Source organism: Gasterosteus aculeatus, chromosome 17, assembly GCF_964276395.1.
Source record: "Gasterosteus aculeatus chromosome 17, fGasAcu3.hap1.1, whole genome shotgun sequence".
In the NCBI taxonomy this organism is placed as follows: domain Eukaryota; kingdom Metazoa; phylum Chordata; class Actinopteri; order Perciformes; family Gasterosteidae; genus Gasterosteus; species Gasterosteus aculeatus.
The window spans coordinates 19,913,460-19,939,813 of NC_135705.1; the positions used below are offsets into that span (position 1 = coordinate 19,913,460).

The 26,354-nt window shown below is 43.7% G+C and overlaps 1 protein-coding gene across 1 annotated transcript in view; it reads right to left on the reverse strand.

The window, feature by feature from the left end:
• The window catches only part of LOC120835361 (receptor-type tyrosine-protein phosphatase gamma-like), a 208,674-nt gene that overhangs the window by 41,358 nt on the left and 140,962 nt on the right, over positions 1-26,354 (reverse strand). The window contains exons 3-5 of the mRNA XM_078091719.1: positions 20,936-21,118; positions 19,024-19,172; positions 5,698-5,793 (exon numbers count right to left, since the gene is read on the reverse strand). Of these exons, the coding sequence (XP_077947845.1) occupies positions 5,698-5,793; positions 19,024-19,172; positions 20,936-21,118 (428 nt within the window). The remainder of the gene's footprint in view (positions 1-5,697; positions 5,794-19,023; positions 19,173-20,935; positions 21,119-26,354) is intronic.

Genomic DNA, 26,354 nt, shown 5'->3' on the forward strand with positions numbered 1-26,354 from the left:
ATGTTTTTTTAATGGGTTTCTGGTTCCTGAAATAAGGTCAGTGGTTTACACCAGAGGGTTTAACGCTTTGTGTCAGGGAGGTAAGATGTTCGTCCTTTCTTGTGTTATGTCGAGACAGCATATTAATAGGTGAGTGTATTTGGTAAAGATTGTTTTCTTTATTGTTTTGGGCCAAGCCCACCCAGATGCTTACGGTACCCACTGATGAACAAACTATTGGGGGGGGGGGGGGGGGGGGGTGAATACGATTTTGTGGGCTGTATTCCCGCAGCACTGGTGCTGATCTGGGAGCAGGTGAGCGAGAAAGGTGCTCGGGTTTCCCCCAGCGTAGCAGAAGTAGAGCAAGTTTTACAGTTTACAACTTTTCCCCATTCGCACGCACACACACAGCTTGTGTAATCGTTCCAAAGAGCAGACGTTAATATCTGGAACCGATCTAATGAAGCTGTTTTCTGTACAAGTCGAGAGAGAAAGTGGATGTGGGGAAAAAATTGCCGGTGTGAAGGAAAGACAAAGAGAAATAAAGACGGCCATTGAGGCCCGGAGAGAAAGAGTCGTACAGAGAGACGGCATGGTGGAGAGAAAGGAGGACAGTGGGAATTAGCCTTTCATTATTAATGTTTGTCTCAGAAAAGCCCACAGGCTCGTCCCCCGAGATCCCCAGTCACCAGGCCTCACATCACAATGTCCTAGTCCTGTTTCTATCCACCCCTTTATCCCACTTCAAATCCTGCGTCGCTCTCTCTGTCCCCTCATTCCTCCCAACAGCTCCATCTCCCGCTTTCTCTCCAGGGACAAGCCACTGCAGTGACAAATCACAAAGAAAGACAGCGTGGTACAATGCGACATGTCCTCATATTTCTCTTTACCGACACGCTCTCCCTCTCTCATCGCCTGTCGCTTCCTCCCACTGTCATCCATCCTAGAGCCCTCACTATACTAGTATTATATCATACTACTATTACTACTCCTTCTGAATGTACTAATGATAAATCAATAAGTACACGTGAAGTACAGAATTACATCAATGACCAATTCTTCAGTAGATGGTGGGAAACAGAGAGAGAGAAAGACAAAAAACTCTGCCCCTGTCCTGCTTTCCTAATTCATGCATCATAGCCCTCCATGTTCGAGGCAAAAGGCAAGGAAAGGAAAGGAATCCCCGACAGGGTATCAAGCGCCATTAAACATGGAGATGCCAAGTTTAACAAAAAATTGATGAACCCGCTAAAAACTTAAATTTGAGGCATACAATGGTGGCTGGAGATTTGTCATTTCGTCCAAAACGTCCAAGGTAAGTGGCGTTTATGATTCATATAGCTTGATGCTTTGTGCTTATTTTGCTTCGGCCTCTGCGAGGTTTGTCTGGGAGAAAAGTTACGGATATCAGCGTCTTCAGCGTCGTCCAGGAAAGTGATTCGGTCTCTCGTTTTTGATTTTAGCTTCTAGCTTCGATGAAAACAGTGTACATAAGCAAATTATATGGACTCATTTGCATAACACATTTACTAACTTGTTGTATTTGGCACATTTTCAAATGTATAAGTGGACATTGTAGCCAAGACTACAATTTGTTGGGAGTACACGATATGTAACCTGGTGGAGGTTGGTTCTTGTTCGTTTTTTCTTACTTACTAAGTAAGTAAGCTTACTTACTTACTTACTCAATGAAACACACTCTACTGCATTTATAGCTTAAATCGTTAACATTAAATCATATTTCCAAATCACTGCTTAAAATGACTTGGGTTTCTCATGATAACAATAAATAGGATTTTTATGAATTTCTGCCAAGTGTCCTTTGATTTATTGTCCTATTTCCAATTCCTTGTCTAAAAAGGCTCTTTTGTCATTGTTTGTGACTCACCATGAGGAATAGAAGTCACGTTCAGTACAGCTTTTCCTTTTTTTTTTGTCACTGTCCTAAACCAATGTGTTAAATGAGATACAGACAACAACAAGTAAAAAGAGTCAATGCAGAGTGCGATTTACATCCCAGCTAGGCCTCGCTTTTCTTATGCTGGCTGTAGCTGAGTGTGTGGAAATCAGTGCGTCATGCAGCGCAGCAAATAAGCAAATAAATAAGGGAAATTATAGATGTTTACAACTGCCGTCTATTTCAATCACAGGCTGCGCTGCAATGGAACCATAAAAGTTTGCCTTCCAAGTCCAGCCGAGTCGTTGGGTCCAATTTGTACTGTAACACGAGTGTGACGGTTTCATTCATACACGCTGCAGAAACCCTCCGGTGGAGGGGGAGGGAAAATAGCTGCTCCTCTTCTTCTTCTTCTTCTTCCTTGCAAGAAATAAACAGTTTTCTAACCGATCGTAGGAGAGTCTTTACCGCGGAAAACAGGCCTCTACAAAACGATGATATCAATACAAGCTTCAGTCCCAATATAATTCATTGTAAATGGGGTTGGTGAAGTATTGTTGTGTAGTATGTGGAAATTCAGTGAAAGCGACCGTTTCCCGTGTTTGATTGGAACGTTTGAGATCCGTCCAGAAAGCCTCACTGTGTTTTATCTAAGAGACGTTCAACTGTTGCAAAAATGTGGATGTGAGATTTCACAAAAAGGACTTTCTGAGCAAGACTAAGTCATCCAAAGAAAATTGTATCAAGCAATTATAAAATCAATTTGAGCCCGTCAATGAAAAACAACGAGCCCCTCCAGCGAGCACATATTGATGGTGAAGATTTGTGATTACTTTGCATCCTCTAGTACAGTGGTCGCCCCCCCCCCACCTTGCCCTCCCGAGCACCACACCCAGCAACTAGTGTCGCTTTTAATCTAAGCGTTTACCCAACGAGCCCAGAGGAACAGCATTAACACACAATGCAAGCAATGCCAACTAAAATCACCAACATGGCCTTAAATAATACAGGCTGTCATGTTAATCCATACAGATCATGTCTCTTTTGTGTGGCGCGAATCAGAAACGAGTCTTTCTATCATCAGTTAATGTTTGGTAAGTCATGTTGGATCCCTGATCAGGAATCAGGAAGCCAAAATATGTCAAACATACAAGGAATTTGTCTTGGCGGTTGGTGCGTGACAGTAGACACAAAACAGACAATAGACAACAAGACAGCAGTGCACAAGTAATAAAATAAAATGAAACGCTAATGCAATGGGTTAGTAGAATAAGGCCGTGTAGAAGTGCACCATCATCGTCTTTGGCAGGTTGAATTTCTTCAGCTGCCTCAGGAAGAACAACCTCTGCTGAGCCTTCTTGGTGATGGAGCTGATGTTCAGCTCCCACTTGAGGTCCTGGGTGATGATGGAGCCCAGGAAACGGAAGGAATCCACAATAGTGACGGCGGAGTCGCACAGGTTCTTCCGGAAATCCACAACCATCTCCACTGTCTTCAGAGCGTTGAGCTCCAGGTTGTTGTGGCTGCACCAGGACACCAGATGGTCAGACTCCACCTGTAGGCGGACTGTCTGTTAAAGAGCCGGGTAACGTCTCTCTCCAGAATAGAGAGGGTCGTTGCTGGTGGGGGAGGGGAAACCTGATCACCAACCTGGTGCTGTGGGTTACAGCATGTGGTGGAACTCTGAGAATGAAATGAAAGCTCTGCACAAACTGTGTGTAATGATGGGCAGAGCCGAGCCGATCTGAGATAACGTATTCCTGCTCATGCCACCTCATACGCTTGCGTGCTTCAGTTGTGTCCGACAAGCCTGGTCACAATATTCCAAGAGTGTTCTTGATAGGAGTCCTCAAGCCAGGCACACTTTACTGCAATCTGTGCTGCTCTGCGTGGCTCATAAAACACACAGAAGGCGTTCCGGCGTGACTATTTCAGATTTGAAAAATGTGGTGGCAGAAATACAGTCCCCCATTTGGGACCATCAATGTTGAATTGTTTTCTTTGATTCAACCATTTTGATGAAAAATGAAGAGAATAACTTGCGCCTCTGACCGGTGTCTGTGCAGAGCGATGTGTGGAGGCGGCTGCAGCGCCGCCTGGCAGACGACACGTTCAAGCTGTTCAGCCCAGACACACACACACACACACACACACACACACACACACACACACACACACACTAAACTGGCTCACGGAGCGAAAATGTAAAGTAGATCTTTTGCTCACGTGGCAATATTTTGATTTTTGTTTTAAAAACTCTAAAAATAGGCAAAGTGATTTGATGAGCTGAGGCATCTGTGACGCGTCAGAAGAGCCAGCAACGGCAGCCATCCGTCACACAAAGTGACAACACCATGAGCCAAGTCTAAACGTGTTGCTGCTTTCTGTGCCAGAATAAGATTGTTGAAATTCCACTCAAGGCAAACACATTGACTTTTTTCCTCCTTTTACGTTCCACATGTTTTGCCTTCACATTTAGCGCTCCGCGCTGTTTAAGTGCTCAGCTTTCGGCTGTGTAGTCCCGGGTGAAAAACCTTGAGATGCACAAAACAACTCATATTCAATATTTAAATCAAATGTACACCGGCAAAGCCCCCGTGGTACTCCAGTCCATACTCAAACCACATTGCAAAGCTCACACACACACACACACAAGTGATTTCCAGTGAAACCCGCTGCAGTAATAATAGTTCCTCAAGTACAATGAGCAATGAGTGTGTATCAGAATACGAAACAAGCGAGCTACTCCATCATCAACATTCACTGCGCTTCCACCATCATACCAGTTTAACTATCGCAAGACAATTGATCGTGAGTTGAGTGAGCGCTAGAAATCTGGTTTGAATGTGGTTGAAATAAGGTTCTGAACATCTAAGACCTCAATCGAACGTCTTTTCAACCAGCCAAAATGTGTCAATATGTCAAACGCTTTCAATCGATTTGTTGATGATGTGTTCTGTTGTAACGTTGAAAGAGAGATGATATTATCATAAAGATATTCATAGTAAATGATTAAAAATACATATCAGACTCTAAGACACACCGGCGAGAGCCAGGTAGCAGAAGAGAGTGAAGACACAAAGACAGCGAGAGAGACTGAAGTGAGAGGGGGAAATATTAAAAGGGGTTAATGGTCCAGTAAGAGCCCACTTAAGGCCTCAAATTCACTTTTTATTCCTGCCAATTGAGTGTGTTAGAACTGACAATGATCCCAGTCCCCCCGCAGCTCCACTTATCAGACCCGAGACCGCTTCTGCTGCCAGGAGTCCGATCCGGATCTACACGTTTTACAGCTAATCACGGAATCAGGTTCCGGGAAAAAAACGAGAAGACAGAAAACGAGACCTTCACCTCACCAGGACGGACCAACTTAAACTTTACCCTACTATAAATAACAAGAACTACAACAATAATAAAAATCATTTTCTTTATATATCTTAAACTAGACAAATGGATCAATGCATTAGGATTCATCTACTTGTGCTCAGTGAAAACGGGAGAATGTTTGAATCGCATCCTAATATCTTAGCAGCAGCTCATCATTGACGTAGAACAGGTCATTATGTCGCCCCTTTACTTCACACAGTGAGCTCATGTGCATCTGACGGGACTTCAGCTAAATTGGGTTTTCACAGAAGAACATCAGAATTTTGTGTCCACACTCTTTACATTGTAAAAGACAAGTTAGAACAGTGTCTTTTGTTTCCGCCACAGACAACATATAAAGCAGCACAAGGACGACAGATATAATGAGGAACGTTCTCTTTAGGAGGTTGAATCTCTCGAACCACGAACATCATCATGGAAGAACGGGCTCCTACCTGAAAAAACACAGCCATGGCTGCGATGATCCTCCTCTCCCTCAGAGCTGCACTCAGGCTGTCGAAGTCATCTGAATTGTACATGTAGATTTGCATCTGTGACAGACAGAGACGCACAGGTTAGGTCGACAAACACACCATTACACTCTATAGAGACTCTGCAACAAATTCTTCTCACTATTCACATCTTCCTCACTAATGACTGCTGTTGAAATGTGTAGCCAAACATGAGGAGCGTAATATGGGGTGTGGTGGGGGTGATACATCATGTTGTTGTGGATAAGATGACCTACAAGGAACACGCTAATCACATGTTTAAAACTGTGACCTGTAATCCGGGACGTGAACAATTTCCCGTGAACTGAAAAAAACTCACTAATGTCATAAATTATATTGAGATTACGAACACACAGCTGAAAATAGGAGGCATTGTACTGCTTGTGTTGCACAGGTCGAGGCCGGCAGTTGATAATACTGTGAAATGAACTTCTGAACGTCTGATGTGTTTTTGCTCAGTGAAAAACAACGAGAACAAACGTGCTCACAGTAACTCTCAGAAAACTGATCAGTCAGGCACGGCTCGTCGTCACGGTGATTCGTAGCCGTTTGTTTGCATTTACGCACACGGGAGAAGTTGAAACGAAAAACGCATTATGTGTGTCTGCGTATTTATTGAAACTGTGTGCATATTCACATGTGTTAACACAATTTGCAGTTTCTAGAAACACGGCCTCCCTGCGTGCCAAAAGCAATTCTGTGCTCTTCTTCTCGCCAAGATCAACACTGCCAATATCAATTATCCAGCATTTCCTCCAGCTTACTAATCCCCACATAAAGAGTCGTGTGCATCTCTGTTTCACCTACTTTCAGAGCAAACAGTTGTCAAGCGGCCTGATATAAAGTGTGTTTGGGGAATGTATTGCAGAGGCAGCTCCACTGGAACAACACATTCTCCCAGAGAATTAATGAAAGTCAACAGGCGATGGCGCTTGTGATGTAGCACTGAGAACAATTAGAATCAGTACAAACACTGCTGTGTTTGCCCTCATGGTGGCTGAAGAGGACAGTGATGGCATGAAGTGGACAAAGGTCCCCATTTTACATGCAGCCATCGGCGTGAACTTATATTGTGTATAGTGTCCACTACTGTTTTTTATTGATTAGAAATTAAAATAAAAACATTGGCTGATTAGAATTTTTCCATTCCATCAAAACACCTCACCCTACGGAGATAACACTGCAACAACCCTGAAGACTTGAAGAGATTTTCTGTCTCATGTATCATTTTACTGTTAACATTTCGATTATCTACTTCAACAAAGTTCAAGATCCAGCTCCAGAAAAGGCTGAATACTATCCCTCTGAAGGGGATGTTATCTTCTGTTGTCATTCCAACACTACACCCACCCAAGTTCTACTGTGGGATCAAGTTCTAAGAAGACATTATTATATTGCTCCTCTCAATATTTGAATAATTATTTGTTGAAATGATTGTACATATTTACGTCGCTCATTGTGTGCACATGAAATCTGTTGCACTCAGTCCGTCCTGACAGAGGGACCCTCCTCTGTTCCACTCGGTGGTTCATTTGTAAATTGTGCTTTTGGGTTGTTCAAAATGTATTAACTTGCATTTATATACAAACGCCTTTTAGAGTTTCCCTTCGGCGTGAATCTGATCTTAATTCATCATCCTTTTAGGAGCTGTCCTGTTGAGGAAGTGCAGCCACTTCTATAGTGGCTTAAAGCGTTAGGCAGCACACGGCTCCCTTAACTCTACGATGGAGGGTCTCCGTCTGTCCAGCACTTTGCATGTACTCGTTTCCTGAGCTTTTGTCAACAAAGTAAAACAGCCAATCAAGACTAAAAGCCATTTGGAACGTCAAGCAATCTCAGAAAAACTCTTCCATCCATGGTGGATGCAAAAAGACACGAGCATCATCATCGCCCACTCACTTATCTGTCTGCTTTCTACATCGAGCTTTCTTCCTCCTGCTTTCTCTGGGTAAAGAGACAGTGGCTTAGACATATTACCCGTGCAGCAGTCATCACCTTGTGTCCTGCCCTGAGCTTCCACCCTGCCAACACAACCTATTGTGTATGTGTCACTGCTCATTTAGCACTTGGCCCGCTGCGCCACTTTCTCCATATTTATAAGAGAGGGAAGCATCTAGCACGCAAACGCGACTACGTTAGAGTCCGCCAAGACCTGAGGCAGAGGATCCCGGCTGCCAACAACAATACCGTCACACTGCTGCCGATTGGTCCAAAGCTGGTTGACGATCGCTGCAGGGCATCTGCAGATGGCTGGTTGAATTAGATATGATGGCTAGTTAAATTAGAAATTATGGCTGGTTAAGTTCGAAATGGTGAGGCTTATTTGAACCAAATATAAATAAATAGATGTCTGCGCACGTATGAACAAATTGAATTTAAAATTGAGAAGATAGAGTCTCTGTGGAGGTAATTATTTGCTTTGTTCCTTAGATGTGATGTTCAAGGTCCCGTGTAGGATAATTAAACAACAACTGGCCCAAACTGAATCCCAATTGTTCAACTTAGCGGTTGGGCCCAAATAATAATTATAATTAGCCTAACGATTGTAATTTGTGATAATTGGGGAGCTCTGAGCCAAGTGTGCCCAGGACATGAAGCTACTAGGGTCGTTAAATGGAGAATTTAGATGGTAAATGAGAAATGTTTTGTGTTTTTGTATTAGATTCCACAACCAGCACTTCTTGACCTGGGGCACATTTCACACTCGCTTTGTCAAACGTCTCTGCAGCCCGACCGGCTGCCGCCTCTCTGCCAACCAGCCCACGGAGCCCACGCGCTCCCTGAAGAAACATCATCCAACCTTTGAAAAATAAATAAATAATGGATTTCAGAGACAGATACACAGCATATGTATGCCATTTAAGAACATTAAATTGGTCTAGCAGTGAAAACCTGTAAACATTTTAAAAAGCTAAGATGTTTGACCAACAGGTAAACCATGGAGGATCTATTTCATTGTTAGAATAATTAAAAAGCAAAGGGATGTGGGACTGACCTGCGAGGGAAATTTTTTAATTTAGCACCATATAAAGTGAGTAAAACATAATAGCCCAAATGTGATGCTTTAAGATGTGTTATTGTTAAAGTGTACTAGCTATTAGATGGTGCTGTTATGCTTGCATGAAGAAGCTTTAAGCCAGAGGTGTCATCATTGAATATATTGTAATATTAAGTGAACAGGCATTGGTCATGTTAGAGAGGCATTTCAGATTCGGCCATCAGATGAAGCCCGGGGAGAAAGAGTCATGGAATTCCTCGGAGCAGAAAGGAATCTTCGAGGACAACGTGGGAGGAGCTGCGTTTGAGGACATCTCTGTGAGATTGGAGAAGGAGCAGACAGAAGCCTCCTGAGAACCAACCGGTCTTCATCCAGTCACCTATTCGTACACTGATGACAGGAGCTACCATACACGTACACACACACACACACACACACACACACACACACACACACACACACAGGGTCCAGTCTCTTGTCCAAAGACACATCGACATGGAATAGTGGAGCCGGGGATCGAACCGCCAACCCTCTGATTAAAGGTTTTCGAGCAGCACCGTGGTCAGAGCTGGCTATGTTGTGCTGTGCTTAGTTCCGGGAAAATCAATAGACAGAATAAATCCACTACAATGTGTAATGGACTGTATTTGTACATCTTGTTTCTAGTCTTCCAGTCACTCAGAGCTTTAACTATTTCACATTCATACACGTACACGTACGGCTTGTGTCTTTCACTGCTGGTGCACGGATGAAGGACAAACCTCTGCCACTGAGCCGCAGTCGCTACAATGCCGACCTCCGTCCCGTTTGGTAACGTTTTTACAAATGCAACACGACCAAAAAGATGGCAGTTGCCAAGTTCTAAAAGTGATAGAGATTTTATTGAAACAGCCTCATTGTTTCATGAGTTGTTCTGGATAAATGAAACAGTCTTCAATCCTTCTGCTATCCAGCAGCAGGCAGACGTTTATGTGGCTCAGCTCGGCCTCCTCTTATAGTGAACGCCATCCGAGGTGAGGTGGGAGTCACTGCTTTGTGTCCCTGTTTGTCTTTGGGATGTCTTTCTGCTCAGAGTATCCTTGCACATAAACAATCCATACTGGCATCATGATAATTAGTCTGACATTTTCTCTAATTCTCTCACATCAAAACATCTACCAGGATATTGAAAATGACCAATAGTTTGGAAAAAGCTATAATTTGTAGCAATTGTTTGTGGGAAAAGGCGGGAAATAGTTAAAAGGTAAATGGCGCGGTGGGAGGAGCGAGGAGGCAGAGGTGGAGGAGGACGGCCTCCGTCCCAGCGGTCAGCATCAGGGGGCCCTGAGAGGGAGGGACACTGCAAGTCTTCTCGATACCAAACAACTGACTTATTTTCCACAGAAAAACACTTTGGGGAGGAAAGCTCGGTCCACTTTCCTACTTTTACATCTTCATATCAGCTGAAAAAGGCATCATTACCCAGTCAGTCTGAGGCCTGGACTGAGCTGCAACCTGTAATCACAACTGGTGGAAGGCTGATGACTGGGTCCAGGTCTTGTCTACGAATACCTCCTCTGTGCTTCCGCCCAGTGGGACATTTCCTCAAAAACATCCCTTGGGGCCCGAACTTCAAAAGCACCTCGAAACCCTGAATGAAACAGAACAGTGAAGAGGAAGAGATCCAGCCAGCTCATTTAAAACCCACGATGCCTTCCTGGGTGACTACGCACCCTGGTCACTGAATACATGGGGAGGGGCGGAACGACAGTGGGAACACGGCGGATATTCTGTCAATATGAACGTTGAGATCACTTAACTTTTTGATTTACCACCATTAATGTATATAATACCTCGTCCTGTATTGTGGGAACGATGTGTGATTATTATGCTCCATTATTAACGAAGAGTAATGTTTAGAATTTAGAAGATATCACAGCGAACTTGGATTGTGGATTTCAGCTTGTTAACCAAGCAACAGCCGGTAGCTGCTAATATGCTAAGAGTAACTGCCACAGTACTCTGGCGCCATGTTGTTCACAAATTTCTCACTGACTCAGGGTCAACCTGCTGCTGGCGCCTGATGGAAACTCCTCCCGGATGGGACTGACTGCCTCGAAAGTATGACTGTCTGAACCGAAGATTGCATCCATCTATCGAGTAGATGGATGCCAGATCTTTAATTCTTACCAAGTGATGACTTTCGATCATTTAGATTCATTTCTGTGCCAAAATTCACACTTGTCCATCCAGTCGTCAAAATATTGTGATCTATAATATATTAATCTACAACAACCCTGTCACGGAGCTTTGGAGCAATAAGAATTTTACACACCGAAGTACATTTAAAAAAAAGCGTCTGGCACTGGCAGCAAAAGGGGATGAGATTGACTAAGTGTGTGTGTGTGAGGTAATGTGTTTTCATGTGCATGAGACCACCATCAACCACAGATGTGATGTATTCTAATGTTCTCCAAAAAGCATTAACGTGTGTGGAAGGTAAGAACAGGAGACAGTCTCTCACCATCAACAGGCTGCAGTGATGTATAAGGCAGCCTGTAGTGCTGACACATTAATGCATCATTATTATAGATGTTCCAAGTGCTTTCTGAGGGAGGGGAGAACGAGCTGATGTAAAACTCACAACCTGTCACGGTGTAGGTTTGTTTCCTGTTAAATTTGGAATTTCCCTGCCTCTCGTGTCCCTGGGTTGACTTCGCTTCCTGCCCTGGTGCGTTTTCCCCTCTGATTGTGAATCTGTGGTGCCGTGTGTCTGATTCACCTGCACCTCCCCAGTGTATCTAAACCACGTGTGTCCCCCGTCTCCTCTGTTCGCCAATCAATGCCGGGAAGTCTTTATCCAAGTTCCGTGTTTCCCTTGGCGTCCTGTGACCTTCTTTAAATTAAGTATTTTTGAGCGCAGACGCCGGCAGTGAAGCATCACTGGTTCTGGAAGCGTCGTCCGTCTCCTGCTGCAGGAGAGTTGACAGGGCCAGCAGAGGGTTGCCGATGCGGCCTGTGCGCGCTGATTCGTCAGAGCCCTGGTGAGCCGGGTATCTGTGACCCGACACTGCGGTCCAGGGCATCGAGCATCAGGCCTCAGGGGGAAACAATGAGGGACGCGATAGTTGGCTTAACGGGCGGCATACAGGCGACGCCGCATCTCGCATGGCCGTAAGCGTTGTGCCGTCCAATGCTAGACGGGACCGACTCCTGGTATTTCTCCAGTATGTTCCCTCAAGTATTCCCCCGAAGGAGGAAGTGATAAAACGGCAGGAGTGAGAGCGCCCCCAAAAGAAGGCACTAGCCGGCAGAGCGTTCAGGCTGCTGTACATTCAAAGGCAGGCATGCCAGCGCCATGGGAACGACAGTCTCCATGGAGCTGTCGGCTGCCTCCTCCGAAGAGCTCTGAGCTGAGGAACGGGGGCAACGCAGCCAAAGAAAGTTCCCTTCACCACTAGTTCTCAGTAGAAGGACGATATCTATCTGGAGAAAAGAAAAACATTGTTATTCATTTCTCAAAAAAAAAACAGGAGTACTTCTTCAAGGGAGCATGCTACTTCTTCTTTGTGGCTCATCAAAAATAGAGAGTACATCCGCCCAAGGGGAGTAACTGGTTTTATTCTTCCTCATCAGGTAATGGGAAAGCTACAGATAAAGAATATCTCATTGTTATTTCTCACCTATTTGACATCAGACAACGAACAACATATTCGGCCTGAATTAAATGTATATTGTAGACGGTAGGAGACTTAGATGAAAAGTATTTGTAGCTGATACGATATTCAAAAAGCTCACATTCCCCGAAAGAACACATTTTGATCCTACTTGTGCTAGATTGTTAACAAATCCATGTTGAAATCAGCAGGAGAGAGCTCGTGAGTTTGGCAGTACGTGAGCTAATAGCTGACACACTGGCATCCTGTGAATGATGTTATGAGGTGTTCAGGCTCTTCTCTAATAATTGTTATTAGTATTGGGACAAGGGCAAATTGCCACGTTATCTTGATGGACAATCCAATCCTATAAAATGTCGCTTTTGGTGGATAAATACGGGAGATGTCTTCAAAGCAACATAAAATAGACAGTATTGAATTTGTAATGATAATAAACAGAGAAAAAGCGCCTCTGCACATTCGAGAGGCTGAAACCAGCTGAAGAAATTGCTGAACATGACGAACACGTTTGCCATCTCATATGAGGTAACGGGACTCTGATTACAAATAAACGGAAAAGAAAATTACAACCAGACATCATCTGGTAAAGAAAATGAAAAACATCCACATAAAGTTTTAAATTACTTCCAAATCTGCAAATCCCAATAAAATATTTACATATAGGACACCGAGTTGCTCGGTACTTACTGAGTGGCAGCCGATGCAGAGTTGAATAAGGTGAATGCAGCACTGCTGCAGGCACGTTAATGACATATGTCACAGACTACACTGTAGCATATGAACAAAATAAGGTTGAAGCAGACCTCACAGCCAACAAGATGGAAGTCTCATCTGTTATCAACCACGAGACAGAGATTCAAAAACATGTGTGACGGAAACCTCTGGGAACTCCATTCTTCTTTTCATCCCCCATACAAGTGCCTCCTGGGACACGGCTACTGCTTCAGGAGGGAAATGTAAAGCAGGAGGTACTCGGGGGCTGGCGATGCCGGTATCAACACGCCGAGAGAGCTGCAAGGCCGGGCAAAGCGACCTGTGATCCCCCCCCGAGGGACTGACGGATCCGAGCAGGCAACAGAATTCGCCGCATGGAGTGCATGTCCTTGCTGAGAGTAGGTCTTGACATGCTATGGGGGCTGAGTACTCCCCGGCCCCTCCCGCAGCTGGAGAAAGGGCGGCCATCAAAGAAGGTCATGCGATGCAGCAACACACACACAATCCTCATCTCGGAGACATGAGGACAGGGCTGTATAATGTGGGTTATGAGGTATGTTTTAGAGCAGGCGGTGACCTCGCGCTATCTATCTTTACAAAACAACTGAAACGCACACATGAAGAATGGACGTTGTTACTTTTTCATAAAATCAGGGTGCAAAAAAAGCAAAAGGTAGTGGGACCCACCCCTGTCCAGCCATATTAAAAATAGTATACAGGAGGCTTGTCAGCTGGAGCAGCCTCTCTTTGCCCTCTAGGAAGCATTGGGTTTGAAAAGAATGACTTTTTTTGGGGGGTGGTGTCATTGAGGACAAGCACCGGGAAATATAACACTATGTTAAGAAGGGCATGTGTTTTCTAACTGGAGGGTAGGCCAATATTAAATAAAAGAGAAATAAATATAAAAAGCCGCGCAGCCTGGCAGCCATCAGTTATGTTTGAAGGTTTAATGGAATGTAGCTGGCTGAGGGAGAAAGAGACGGAAGAAAAAGGAGACGGAGAATAACAAAGAGAAGGCAATGAATGGGGAGAGCACAAACAGCATAAGGGCTGAGAAGCTGGACATAACAAAGAGCTCCAAGGATACCATTACTAACAAGATCAACAAGCTACATCTTCCTAATATGGTTATGCACCGAGCATCCAGTTACACTGATTTACTTTACATGTTGTGCTACAGGACACCACAACAAAGGCCGTTATTCTTCAGCTGTCTGTCAGCACCGTCCCTCTGCCTCCATCCTTTGAATATGATGCACCACCTTTCCTTTCATTCGCCATTTAGACACATTTAGGCGCACGCAAGACGTGGTCGGCCCAGCCGGGGCTTTCGCATCGATGACTATACTTCAGTCAAATAGAAAGTGACTTTTTCAAAAGCAATTTTAACGACAATGGTTAGATACATTTAAGACGTTGCACAACGTAACCCAGTTACACTCCATAAACAAACAGTAACCACACAGAGAACATAGATCTTCTCTTGAATTCATTAACAGTCAAATACACACTTGAGGTAATACCATCATGGCATGGACCTTTATTCATTCTACCCTTTCATTATATTTTGACCTTTACTTTTCCTGAGTGACATGAAATGCAAATTAGGTTAAACACACACGCTGTACGTCTTCCACATATGATCTCAGGTACAGGTCTTGCTGTTTATCAGAACCCCCAGTCAGGAAATGACTGCAAGGAAACGAGCAGTTCCGATGCAGAAAGTAGGAATTGAGAGGTTTTATAATTGTGTGACAGAACGGGGCCTCAATTCTCATATTGTAAGTAAAAGGAGGGAAGCTGCCTAAGAAATTCCTCCTCCTTGTAATTCTGCCTCTTTGTTAGCGGTGGGTGAATTAGGAGGCCACTGCCCTCTGGTCTGGTTAAACAAGGTACAAACATGACTATAAACTTCAGCAACACAGTTTGTGGAAGCTCAGCGTTCATTTTTAGCTGCAATTTAAAAAATAAAAAAAAGAGGAACACAAGCACGGATAGATACAAACAGTTTGCATGTGGCTCTTTGCAGACATATTGTGCGACAAAATGAAAACTGCAACCCAGTGTTCTCATTATTTATGTGATGATTTAGGGGCCCGGATGCGCTTTCCATTTCCCACACAGCAAAGGTTGATGGGAAATAAGATCCCATTCATCAATGACACATCTTTATCTGTGATACCTGCAGCACAACAAAAAGAGCTAGTGTGTGTATGCTTGTGTGAATGAGTGCACAGAATCCCCAGACACACACCGCCCATGCTCTCATGCCCCCTATCGCGTGTTAATTTACAGTACCTCGCTTATCTGGACAGGTAGGTAAAAGCTGGCGGAGGAACTTCTGGAGCCACACATACAGGTCCCCCCCCTCCATCTTTTCATCTCCTGCTCTTTGTCTATCACGTCTATGAGTCTTTGGATGGGGGGTGGGGGGGTAGCTTCACACCTGGGCCAGCTAGCCCTGAGTCTTACCTGGTCAAGGTAAGACTCTGGCTGTAAAGGCCATTCTGATGCAGGATTTTACCCTGATGGAGCTGAGAGTGCCATGTTATAGTAGAGTAGTTGAATGCATGGATGTGCTGATGGAGTCCACGCATTGAACACGCTGAAACACGCTCACGTCCGAGGTGAACTGCATGTATCCGTTTACAGCTGACGGCTTGAGTGAGACCCAAGCGTCGCGTTCCAGCGTTACCGGATGGCTAAAAGTCTCCCATTCAACTTAACAAGCAAGCAAGCGCTGTTAGCGTGTTAGCGTGTTGAGCTGGTGCTCGTTACGGCCCTCTGTGAACGGGGGATTTGGATGAAAGGATTGTTCCCAATCTCATATCACGCTAATGCAATATGAAGCTTCTGCCTGTGGCCAGGAGGCTTAGCTAGACGTACACAGACTGGAAACAACTAGCCTAGCACCGTCTGAACGTCACTATATCAAATGGGAACTTGATGACGGGCTGACTGAATGTAACAAAGCAGAACAAGATGGCAGTCTGGTCTGATTATCAGGCAAACATATTTCCAAGTTGACTCCCAAGAAGCCTTGTTCAGAACTATGTCATTTACTGGAGCGAAAACGGTGTCTTCCAGCATCCTGCTACCCTCCAACCAAAGACGGCCCTGCGTGCGTGTTAGCTAGTAAGCTCAAGGTCATGGCTCGACGAAGCAGAATCGACCACACAACCTCGTGCTTGAGAATACCTGTACGTACATTTGCCCTTCAATGCAGAGCACACAACAGTGGAGCGAATGCACAGGACACAAAGGGTGCGCGCACTCACACAGGACGAGTGACACACACTAACTAGAGACGTGTGCAGCGCTGCCTGGAAGTGCAGTGCCTGGCATATCAACCAGAGCATTACCGTTTAAAACAGCAGGAAGGGAGCAGCAGGTCCCTACTTCATCATGCTTTTCAAGGGCCCTATTAGGCCACAATTACTAAATGGCAAGGCTTGTAAATCATAAATCATTCATGTGGCGCTCTCAGAGAAATGACACACAGGAACCCTGCTCTGCCACCACCCACTGGAACAGCAGAGACGTAATGGCTGGAGCCAATGGGGAAAGGGAAGGACACTGGAAAAGGGTTGAATAATAGAAAACCATCCAGGAATGGAAGAAATCTTTGTCTTTGGGTGTGTATGTATGTCCATTGATTTTCTCAACAAATCTTCGTATAATTCAGCCTTGGCGGTTGAATTTCTGAGGGCCAAAGAAGTGCAATGTGGATTTATATATCTATACAGTGTATACTCTTTAATAAGTTATTACACGCTGTGTAGTGTATTGAGAAACCCTCCTAACTGTTACACCGTGGACGGCGTGTCGGTCACAGCTCGCTCTCCGTTGCTGGCTATGGCGAATTCCAAAATATTAAGGAGATTGGAAGGTTAGAAAGAGAAAGATAGGACAATTGTTGAAGGTGTTACAAAATATGCTTGAGAAATACCCGATCTCCAGAGGAGGGATTCTATTCATCCATTCACGGTGCTATTATACAATAAGCATAACATAAAATTGTTCAAACTATGTTGAGCTTTGTGTGTCCACTTTTTCAATGTGCTTTGTTGACACTTTGTATATATCAGATATGAAAGAATAGCTCTTGCAGGGTCAACACTTAGACACCGGGCCTTGCTCTGGGGACACTGAGCTGCAGACAATCATAGAAAGAAGAAGACAGCGACGTCTGCATGGGCTGTAAACCAAGACGCCAAACTCCCGGAGGATTTAGCCGACCAATCTGTTTTCAGGGAATTTGCATGTTTCATCTTGATAGTTGATGATATCTGTTCGTACTTAATAGCAGCTAAGCAGCTTCAGACCCACAACACTCAAACGCAGAAAGTCATTTTGTTGCTAACTGATTTTAACATGTAAACAAAACCAAAACACTGACAAGGAGAAAATCTGCCACAAAATGAGGTAACAAACGCCTCTTGGTTAATACACTTAATCTCCTCTTCAACAGCGAGAGGCTTAAAACTGGAATCCTGCCGGTCAGACAGAGTTCACCTCAGAACACAGACAGGGTTAATTACTGTCTCTGAACACTGACCGCGGAGGATGAAGTAGTCCAGTCATGATGACTGTTTACCTCACGTGGTCTCAATTACTTTTTTTGAAGATAAATGTATTCATGGCTCAATATTAACTTCTAAAAGTAATTAGCAACTATGGATCATCTTTTGGTTGACAAGGAGGTTGCTATCTTTCTTTCTCTCATAATCACACTAATTAGGATAATGTGTAGTTGTTAAATGTCAGCATATTCGTGAAAATATCATATAACATATGTATTACAATAACGTTATCTGATCACTGCTGACTGTGTGACATCCTAGAGTTCACAATAAGAGAGCAATATATGTATATATATATATATTAAATATTCTGGAAAACGGAAAGTGACATTTCTAAACTGATTAGTGACGTCAAATACACCATCTAGGATAGATAAACCTCTGACACAAAGGCCCCTTTATGCAACATTGTACAATGGTTGAGAGAGAAAAAAGAGTTTGGAGTGGAAGGACAAGATTACAATATCAAGCTGAACTGTCAAGTGTGCGGATCTACCAAATGTCAAACTATACATATTCATCTGTTTGTCCAGCCACAGTACAGAGGCAGAGCTCCAGGACAAGTCCAAACAGAGATGGCTGACATTTTCGCGTTCACAAGACTGGCAGCTGCACGTAAACAACATTCAATACTCGCACACGCTCAGAAACACACGTCCAATAAATTTAGTAGGGGGATGTTGAAGGTGGATGAAAATAGTATCTGATAAACAGGAATCAAGTTTGAGAGGTCAGAGCCTGATCTTCACAGACAAGCCCATTATTTACTTTAGGATGATGCAGTGATGAAGTTTTACTCATATCTCAACTATTTTAAAAGGTATAATGTAACAGGATGAGTCGATTAGAAGTAATGTTAAAAAGTCAACCGGGTCATGATTTAAAAAATCTATATAATCTCTTTCTAACAAATGAAGCTTCGGCATAAATTCCAGCCCGCGTAGGAGCACTTGCCTTACCAGCAGACGAGCAAGAAGCCATTCTGAGCGCGGCCGGGGGTCCCAGCACCAGGCCTCCCTCTCTCCAGCTGCGTGAGCTGGTCCACAGCTGGCAGAGAGCGAGGCCGGAAAAAAGGCAAAGCTATCAGGACCAGCACGAGCTCCGCAGGCAAGGAGAAGGTTCTCCACCAACTGCTTCGGCCCCATTGAGGACCGAGGTCACCTCCACCCTACAGGTCAGCTTGATGAACACCCTCGAGGCTCGCCTCCAACACCATGGAAACTCTGGGCCTACCCAGCAAGCATTTTACCTTTATCATAGAAATACGTCCAGTCTTTTGCCATGTTGTTTGTTGCGGGTTATGGTAGATTGCTCTTACCTCCACAGGGTAACGGTGGCCGTTAATGCTGTGCTCAGAGCCTTCGGATCCATTGTTTGGACCCCAGTGAAACTCCACTTTTTCTGCTTTAAACCTCCCTGGTAGACCTGCTCCCCGTACGAAGTAATCATCCTTCAACATGATGGCCACTGGAAGAAAGACAGGGGGACTGAGAGTCATACAGCGTTCAACATCGTTTTCAACCAACATAAGGATGGAATCATTCCTCTCAAAGAAACGGAAGATTGGTAGCTGTTGTGGATTTGAAGGACGTGTCAACGATCGCTCATAAAGAGACAGACAGGCTCACACAAAAACATTTGTCGATCTTTGTCAGCTTTTGAGGTTGTTGAAGTTGTCAAATGAGGGGCTAATTTGTCGAGCACATTGTTCTCTATGGACATTGCCACCTGCGCTTGCAGGACCTTTTGTTATTCAATCGCATCCCTCTGAAATATAGAGAGTAGGATTGAAGTACCATAGAATATGAAAATGCACTGTTAAAACAGTAACTGAGGTTTTCACGTGTTCTGATGGTCTGTTGGGTATGATGTTCTTGCTCCTCTTCTAGCCCTAAAGTTTCGGCCTTTTTGTCCGTCTTATTCTGCCTGTAACTTGCGACTGTATTGTGTACCCTTCCCCTGTTCTCCTCCTGTCATCTCTGCCTGCAGCTTAATTATGAATCCCACTTGGTAAGGCCCTCCTTGCATGGCTGGTTCAGGTGATTAGGGTTGGGCATGGACCCTTCAGTAATCAGGTTCAGTATAGCCAGTTAGTGACAATCTCATTTGACATTTTCAAAGAAATTTGTGTTGTTAGGCATCCATAAGTCACAAATCACACACACAACCTCGATTGAGCAAATGGAGGGATGTACATCATTATTTTGCTAAACACATAACTGTGTGTGAGCACCACTCAGCTTGCTGTCAACAGCGAATCCAACCATCTGGGGCCTTTGCCTCTCAGAAGCGTTTGAGCTCCATTTTCCACTGAGGGTGAAGGATCATCTGTCTCACTGACAACCTGGAATTGTAAAAAATACCTGTGGCTGACAAGGAGGGTCCTCGAGGCGCCAAGAGGGCCGAATGCAGATGTCCCAGTTCTGAACCCTACAGAGGCGACACCTGCCGTGGCACTTGTACTAACACGGATGCAGCATGTCTGAATGCGAATGAACGGAGTAATCTTCATCACAAATGACTTGCTGCATATTGCACCTGTCTGGTTTTATGATCGAGAGCAGGGAAGTCATGCAACAGATGTTCGGCGGACCGACACCTGCCAACGTGAGCGAGGCGTATTAGAGCCGTAACGCTTTTCATTCTCTCTGAACTGTGTCACAGCATCATGTGTCATTAAAAACTGGAAACCTTTGAATAACATGCCTGCTTGTTTGAGGTTTGTGACCACATATTGCATCAAACCTTTGCTAAATGTGATATTTAGTGATAGATTTAACATCATTAAAGCACATTTAAAAAAGGTGGACCATTTTTACACCCCCGATATCTTACCTTCAATTCTCTCAGATATAAAAACTTTGTCAGTAAAAGTATGGTTCAATTCTTCATGTCATCATTCACACATTCATAAAGTGATGACAGGAGCTACCACACACAGTGACACCTGCCCATCACCCGCCTGTGGCAGGGTAAATCTCTTGCCCGAGGACACGTCGTCACGGACTGCCAGGGATCAAACCTCTGACCCTGTGATTGAAGGGCGACCCTGCTGGACCACTGGGCCACGCTCGCCCTCGGGCACATTACATTGTTTTTTGATGATTGTAGCCTGTATCATCGTACCATAAGAAATAAATAGATCCTGAAACATGAAAACTTGCTATAAACTGAAGCTATAATCCAGAATAAGTGCAGTGTGCAACAACGGCTGTGTTGGCTTTATGTACCTGTTTTGCCAGTGTTCTTCATAGATGTCTTATTAGAGGATTCCGCATCGAAGCCCTCTAGTGTCAGTTCCTGAAACTCAGTGGATACTTTGCTGTCCTGGTCCACAATGTTGATTGGTGACTGGTTTCTCTCTTTGCATTCTGGGTAGGCTGATGCCCAGCCTTCATCTGGCCCATATATACCTGAGGGAGACAAGAAATGCAACAGGGTCTCTCATCACTAGACGTACACACTTTGATGGGAAACGGAGTAGGCTTTACAGGGACACATCAGAGGAGAATGACATTTCAGAACCATCTCATATCCTCTGAAAACAGTGACAGTCAGTGAGACACGCCAAGTCATCTCAATTCCAATGAACGCTGAAGAATAAACATTGTGAGCCTCAAACGGATGTGGCTGCAGAAAAAAACAAAACGTTGTCCTTCATGTGGTGAATAGCGATATTCCAAATGTCACTATCAAGGCCATGATGCTATATGTGACATTTTATACAATAACCATTAATATATTTGGGTTTTGTACTGCTGGCGTCCAACCCCTCCTCTCAGACAGCAGAACTCTGTGTTTGTCATTAAGTCAATTACAAGATAAATATGAAATACTTTATAGCATGTATAATAACATTGACTTAAAAAAAAGAGGTTTGCTTGTGGTTACAAGTAGATTGAAAAAGCTGTCATGTTGCTGTAGCTCATGCAGTTCAGTGTCCTGAAGCTACTTTTAATGTTGAGCGACTGGAAGCTTAGCGAACTTTACACTTTCCAGCCAAACACCGTTGAGCTGACAGGGAACCCTAGAACACCTCAGGCGAGTCAGTGGCGAGGACGTTGAAGTGTGTCTCTGCACCCTTTCATAGCAGAAGTCCACGCAGCAAGAGGTGTCAGGAGCATTAGAGTCTTTTTATAGGCCGCAAGAGGGAAGACAAGGACTAAAACGTCACAACGCGCTGCTCACAGAGTAGCTACTAGCACACTGGGGGCTGGATGAGGAGAGCAGATGAACAAGGATGTATCTGTTCATACATGGAATAGAATATATGTGCTGAGCAGACACATTTGCATATATTCTTCATTTAATAGGATTTCAAAATGCATTTGGTTTTAGCTTAATCACAAACTTATTTCTTGTTGTAAAAAGCTTACATCAGGGATCAAAAAAGCTGCAAAATCTTGCTAGTTGAAAAAGGATCAGTGGTGGGTGTGGTGAGATGTGTGTCTTGCTGCAGCTTTGACCAACAGTGATGTCACACTGCACTGCGCAGTACACTTTTACTGGACCGTAGTCAGTCAACCTCTGGAGTTTAGTCTGCCAGCTGTTAAATTCCTCTGAGCTGGACTCAACCGAAAAGATTCCTTGCAGTAGTGTGGTTTTTATATATCAGCAGTTATTAGAGCTATTAGAGGTTTTTAATAACTTTAGGTGGTTCTTTTTTTTGATTGTTGGTATATTAATATCAACTTTCTACCCTCTACTGTTTCATCTTATTTCAACAGTGCATTTAATACAAACTAGAAGTGCACTGCCATAACTCCCTGCATACAGCCTGACAACAACAAATATTATGTAGATACGACACGATGCAATTTACTGGAATTGTCAGAAATCGTCAAGCCAATGAAGTCGGCTCCATTTTTACCAGGATTCCAGTTGTCTTTTCACTCACCGTGTCTCCCTCTTGTTTCAGGTGTCCTGACTACCTGCCCTCATGTCTTCCCACTGTGCAAATTGCAGCTGCCCCCCGTGTACTGAAGTGCTTGTGTGCTCTCTGCTGTTTGTTGCCAGTTTGTCTTGGGCCGACCGTCAAGTGTGCCAGCACCTTTGTTCCCAAGTTTAGCACTGATCATGTTTTTGGATTCTGTCTCTGCCTGACCCCTTTTGCACATTTGCCTTCTACCTTTCTGTGTACCGAATCTTGTGTTTTGACCTCGTCTAAGAATAACCCAGCGCTGACTTCTACATCCGTCTACTGAGTCGTGCATAGCGTCCTCCATGTAAAGCACGATGAAATGATCGCTCATAGCTGTGACTGGCTCATTTATTGGATACTGTGGACAAATGGCCTTTCATTTCTGCACAAATTAGATGTTATGTTTTTCATTGCTGGTGTTAAACACTACTGACGGTGAAGTTTGGTCATGAAGAGGCTCCCTGTTCGCTGTAAAGGAGATTTGTTAGGCCTGGTCAGGGTATCTCAGCGTCTCATCTCTACTGCATTCATTTCTCTTGTAAGCCCCTCGTGGGCCAGAACAGCCAATGCATTACATGGTCAACTTAGTAGATCTTCTGTTTTTTCACGGTACTGAAAAGCGTGTTCGTGCTTCCCTCTGCTGCTTTGACTATTGAGCATGTGTGAACCACAACTGAAAAGTTGATGGAAAGTGGAATAGCAGAAAGTGCTGGAGGTCCATTTACGTGCAGGTCTACTTCATTTGGCTAGTTGGCATCAGAGCATTGGGTCATATATCATACGGACCATAAGGTTTAAAAGTTACGCTTTTCTTATTTGCTTGCCAAGTGACTTCAGTGAATTCATGCGGTTTGAGTGTTCTAACCCTGATGCCTTTATACCATTAGCCTGTGAATCTGCCAGTGATGTTAAATAAAGGAGGGATTATCAATTCATCAGAAGCAAACGACGTTGAAGTACAGTAGTGGATTCTCTGGATTTGAAGTACAGACTGATCCCAAATAAATTGATTCCTATATCCTTATACAGCATATATTACAAATTGATGTTTTTATGCCTGTAGTTTGCATTGTCTACAACCAAAGCGGGTGGCGTCTTGGCTGGGTGGAGCTGGGATGAGCGGGAGGCAACCTGCAAATATTCTATTCAATATTTCTCCGCTCTGTTCACCAGCCAGTCCTAACTGTGCCCGTCTGCTATTGGGTTTGGTTCTGAGCAGACAGTGTCCAGGGATTTCAGAGTTTTACTTTATTTATTTTTTGCTGAAAGCTGTTATTTGAAACCAGTTTAATGAGGGAGTGAAACAGGACGGACCAAAATAATGAGCTGAAAGACACAAAAATCCCCCAAACAACAGACAATGTAAAATAAGGAATTGTATGAGCTTTAAAACAGTGTTTTACTGATTTTATATGTTCAAACACATGAAAAGACTATTATGGAAACATTTAAATAAACAAGACAAAGAAATATTGACAATTACAATATGTACAAAGATCCTTGTGATTTTTTGCATGTTGATGACTCAATGCCACATTCAATAACTTTTGCTAAAAATTAAATAATGACATATCTGGGATTTCTCTACCTCACACAGACTTACGGTTATCTTATTTATGAATGAAGTTGGAATAATGTTGAAGGGGATCTATTAAACGTGTTAGACTCTCTGATGGTAGAGAATTAATTACAGACCCATGCAATTGCATGTTGCACGGTGTATCAATACTGAAAAGGTACTGCGGTACCCGTACGCAAACATTTTTTTGCATATTTTTTGTATCAAAACGTCCTTAAAATAGCACACAGAGCGTGCTCCTTCAATTAATGCCGGGATTAAAACAGTTTTTTTTAACATCTTTGTATAGGCTAATACAAATATTAATACTAATGTTAAGTCTTCAAAAAGCTGGGCAAGAAGAAGCTGGTAAAAAAAGGGAACCATGCCAATGTTTCATTCCATTATCGTATCTGTTGTATTGTATCGAGTTGGTATCATAAGTATTGTGTATCATTATATTTAATGGCAGGTATAAAGTCATTTTGGTATCATGACAACCGTAAAGCCGTCGATATGGTCAACTATTATTTAGTAAGATGGACTAAAGCAATTCCCTCAATAAATCCAGTCCAAAAGCAACTTAAAAGCATGCAGCCTCCTTAACTCTTGTATTCACTGTTGAACAAAAGCACTGCTGGAGAATTGTTCTGCGTTGGGGAAAGTGTGCGGTTCTCCAATTGGGCTCTTGTTTATTTACATGAACGCATGCATAAATGCTGTACATTATGTCCCCATAACTTTTATTCTCGCACTGAAACATCGTACATACCAGTCCAAGAGTACATCCATAAATATGTGCGTCTGACAATAACTGGATGGCCCTGGACGGGTGTTAATGGCTGCATGTCCATACTTTATTTTTTAAAAGGTATGCACATGGTGCTCTGTGATTAAACAAGATGCTATCAAAAAAAAATCACAATCTTTGTGTGCAAAAGAGAATAATGAGAAGAGAATATTAAGTGGAGAGCTGGGTAGATACACAGACACGTTCTTTCTTTCTTTAGTGTTCATCTGTTGACTTGCATGTATTATCAATCAAAGGGTTTAGGATTTGTATGCATGAACTCTCTATAACGTCTGTCTTCCCATCACTGCTTATATGAATACTGTATAATTATATAAACAAGTCTGCTTAAAAAAGAGATTAGAGACGATCATACAAGCTCATAATGACAGAATAGCACTTTAGGGAAACCTCCGTTGATTTCTACTGTTTAGTTTCAAAATGCTCATAGGGGCACGTTCAGAAGCATTACATGATGCCTAATGCGGGATGTATGAACATGCAGATAGTTCTTTACATAAAGTGAGGGATTTTTATAATATTTCAGTAAGAAATAAAAGGTAATTTTTCAATTAGTCTCGCTATCAAACATATTTCAAAGAGTTGCAGAACCCACCCGCACCCTAAAAAAAGAAATCATCTCAGCGGCTCACAGCATCAGAACATGTTTAAGTCCAACAATGAACACAAGCTGTTGGGGCTCCTTCTCTCTATAGACATGAATCCGATATTCTATTTGTTAGTTTTTCTATAGGACTATGATGCTGGAGATAACACGAAGACGGCTGCGCTGAAGGCATGGAGACGACCTCGGCAACAAATTGGCAATGTCAACAGAAAGTGATCCAAGCTTTGTCTGAATCTCCACTGCTCAGTGTCTCCCTGCTTCTCCTCCCCACTAACACCAGCTCCCACTATATGCCCCCGCTTGCTCTAAACTTTGCCCTTAATTGAAAGCAATACTGGGCTCCTAGGCCCCCAAAATGAATTTGTCTATGATTACTCATGCCCTGGCGCGTTGCGAGCACCGGCTAATGTCTGCTTCATTGAATTAGGCTTCATCCTGTTCTTCTTCCCCTTTCCCCAGTCTCCGTCCTTGCCCGGGGGCGGCTATTGATTGAGCAGATCTGGCTTTCGTATAAGGCTAGCGTTACCTTTAGATCCGGACCATGCAGCGAAAGGGATAACTTGAAGCGATTAGTCACTGCCTTAATACGGCTAATTTCTGCTGAAGGCAGCAGTATGGGGGGAGTGCAAAGGTGAAGCAGGAGAGGAAAGAGGAGACAAGCTTGACTGCTATGGAGGCCTAGCTCAATCACACACCTGGCTAATGGCTGAGAAGCTGTGCTGAATAGGCAAACTCACAAAAAAAGGCGCTGA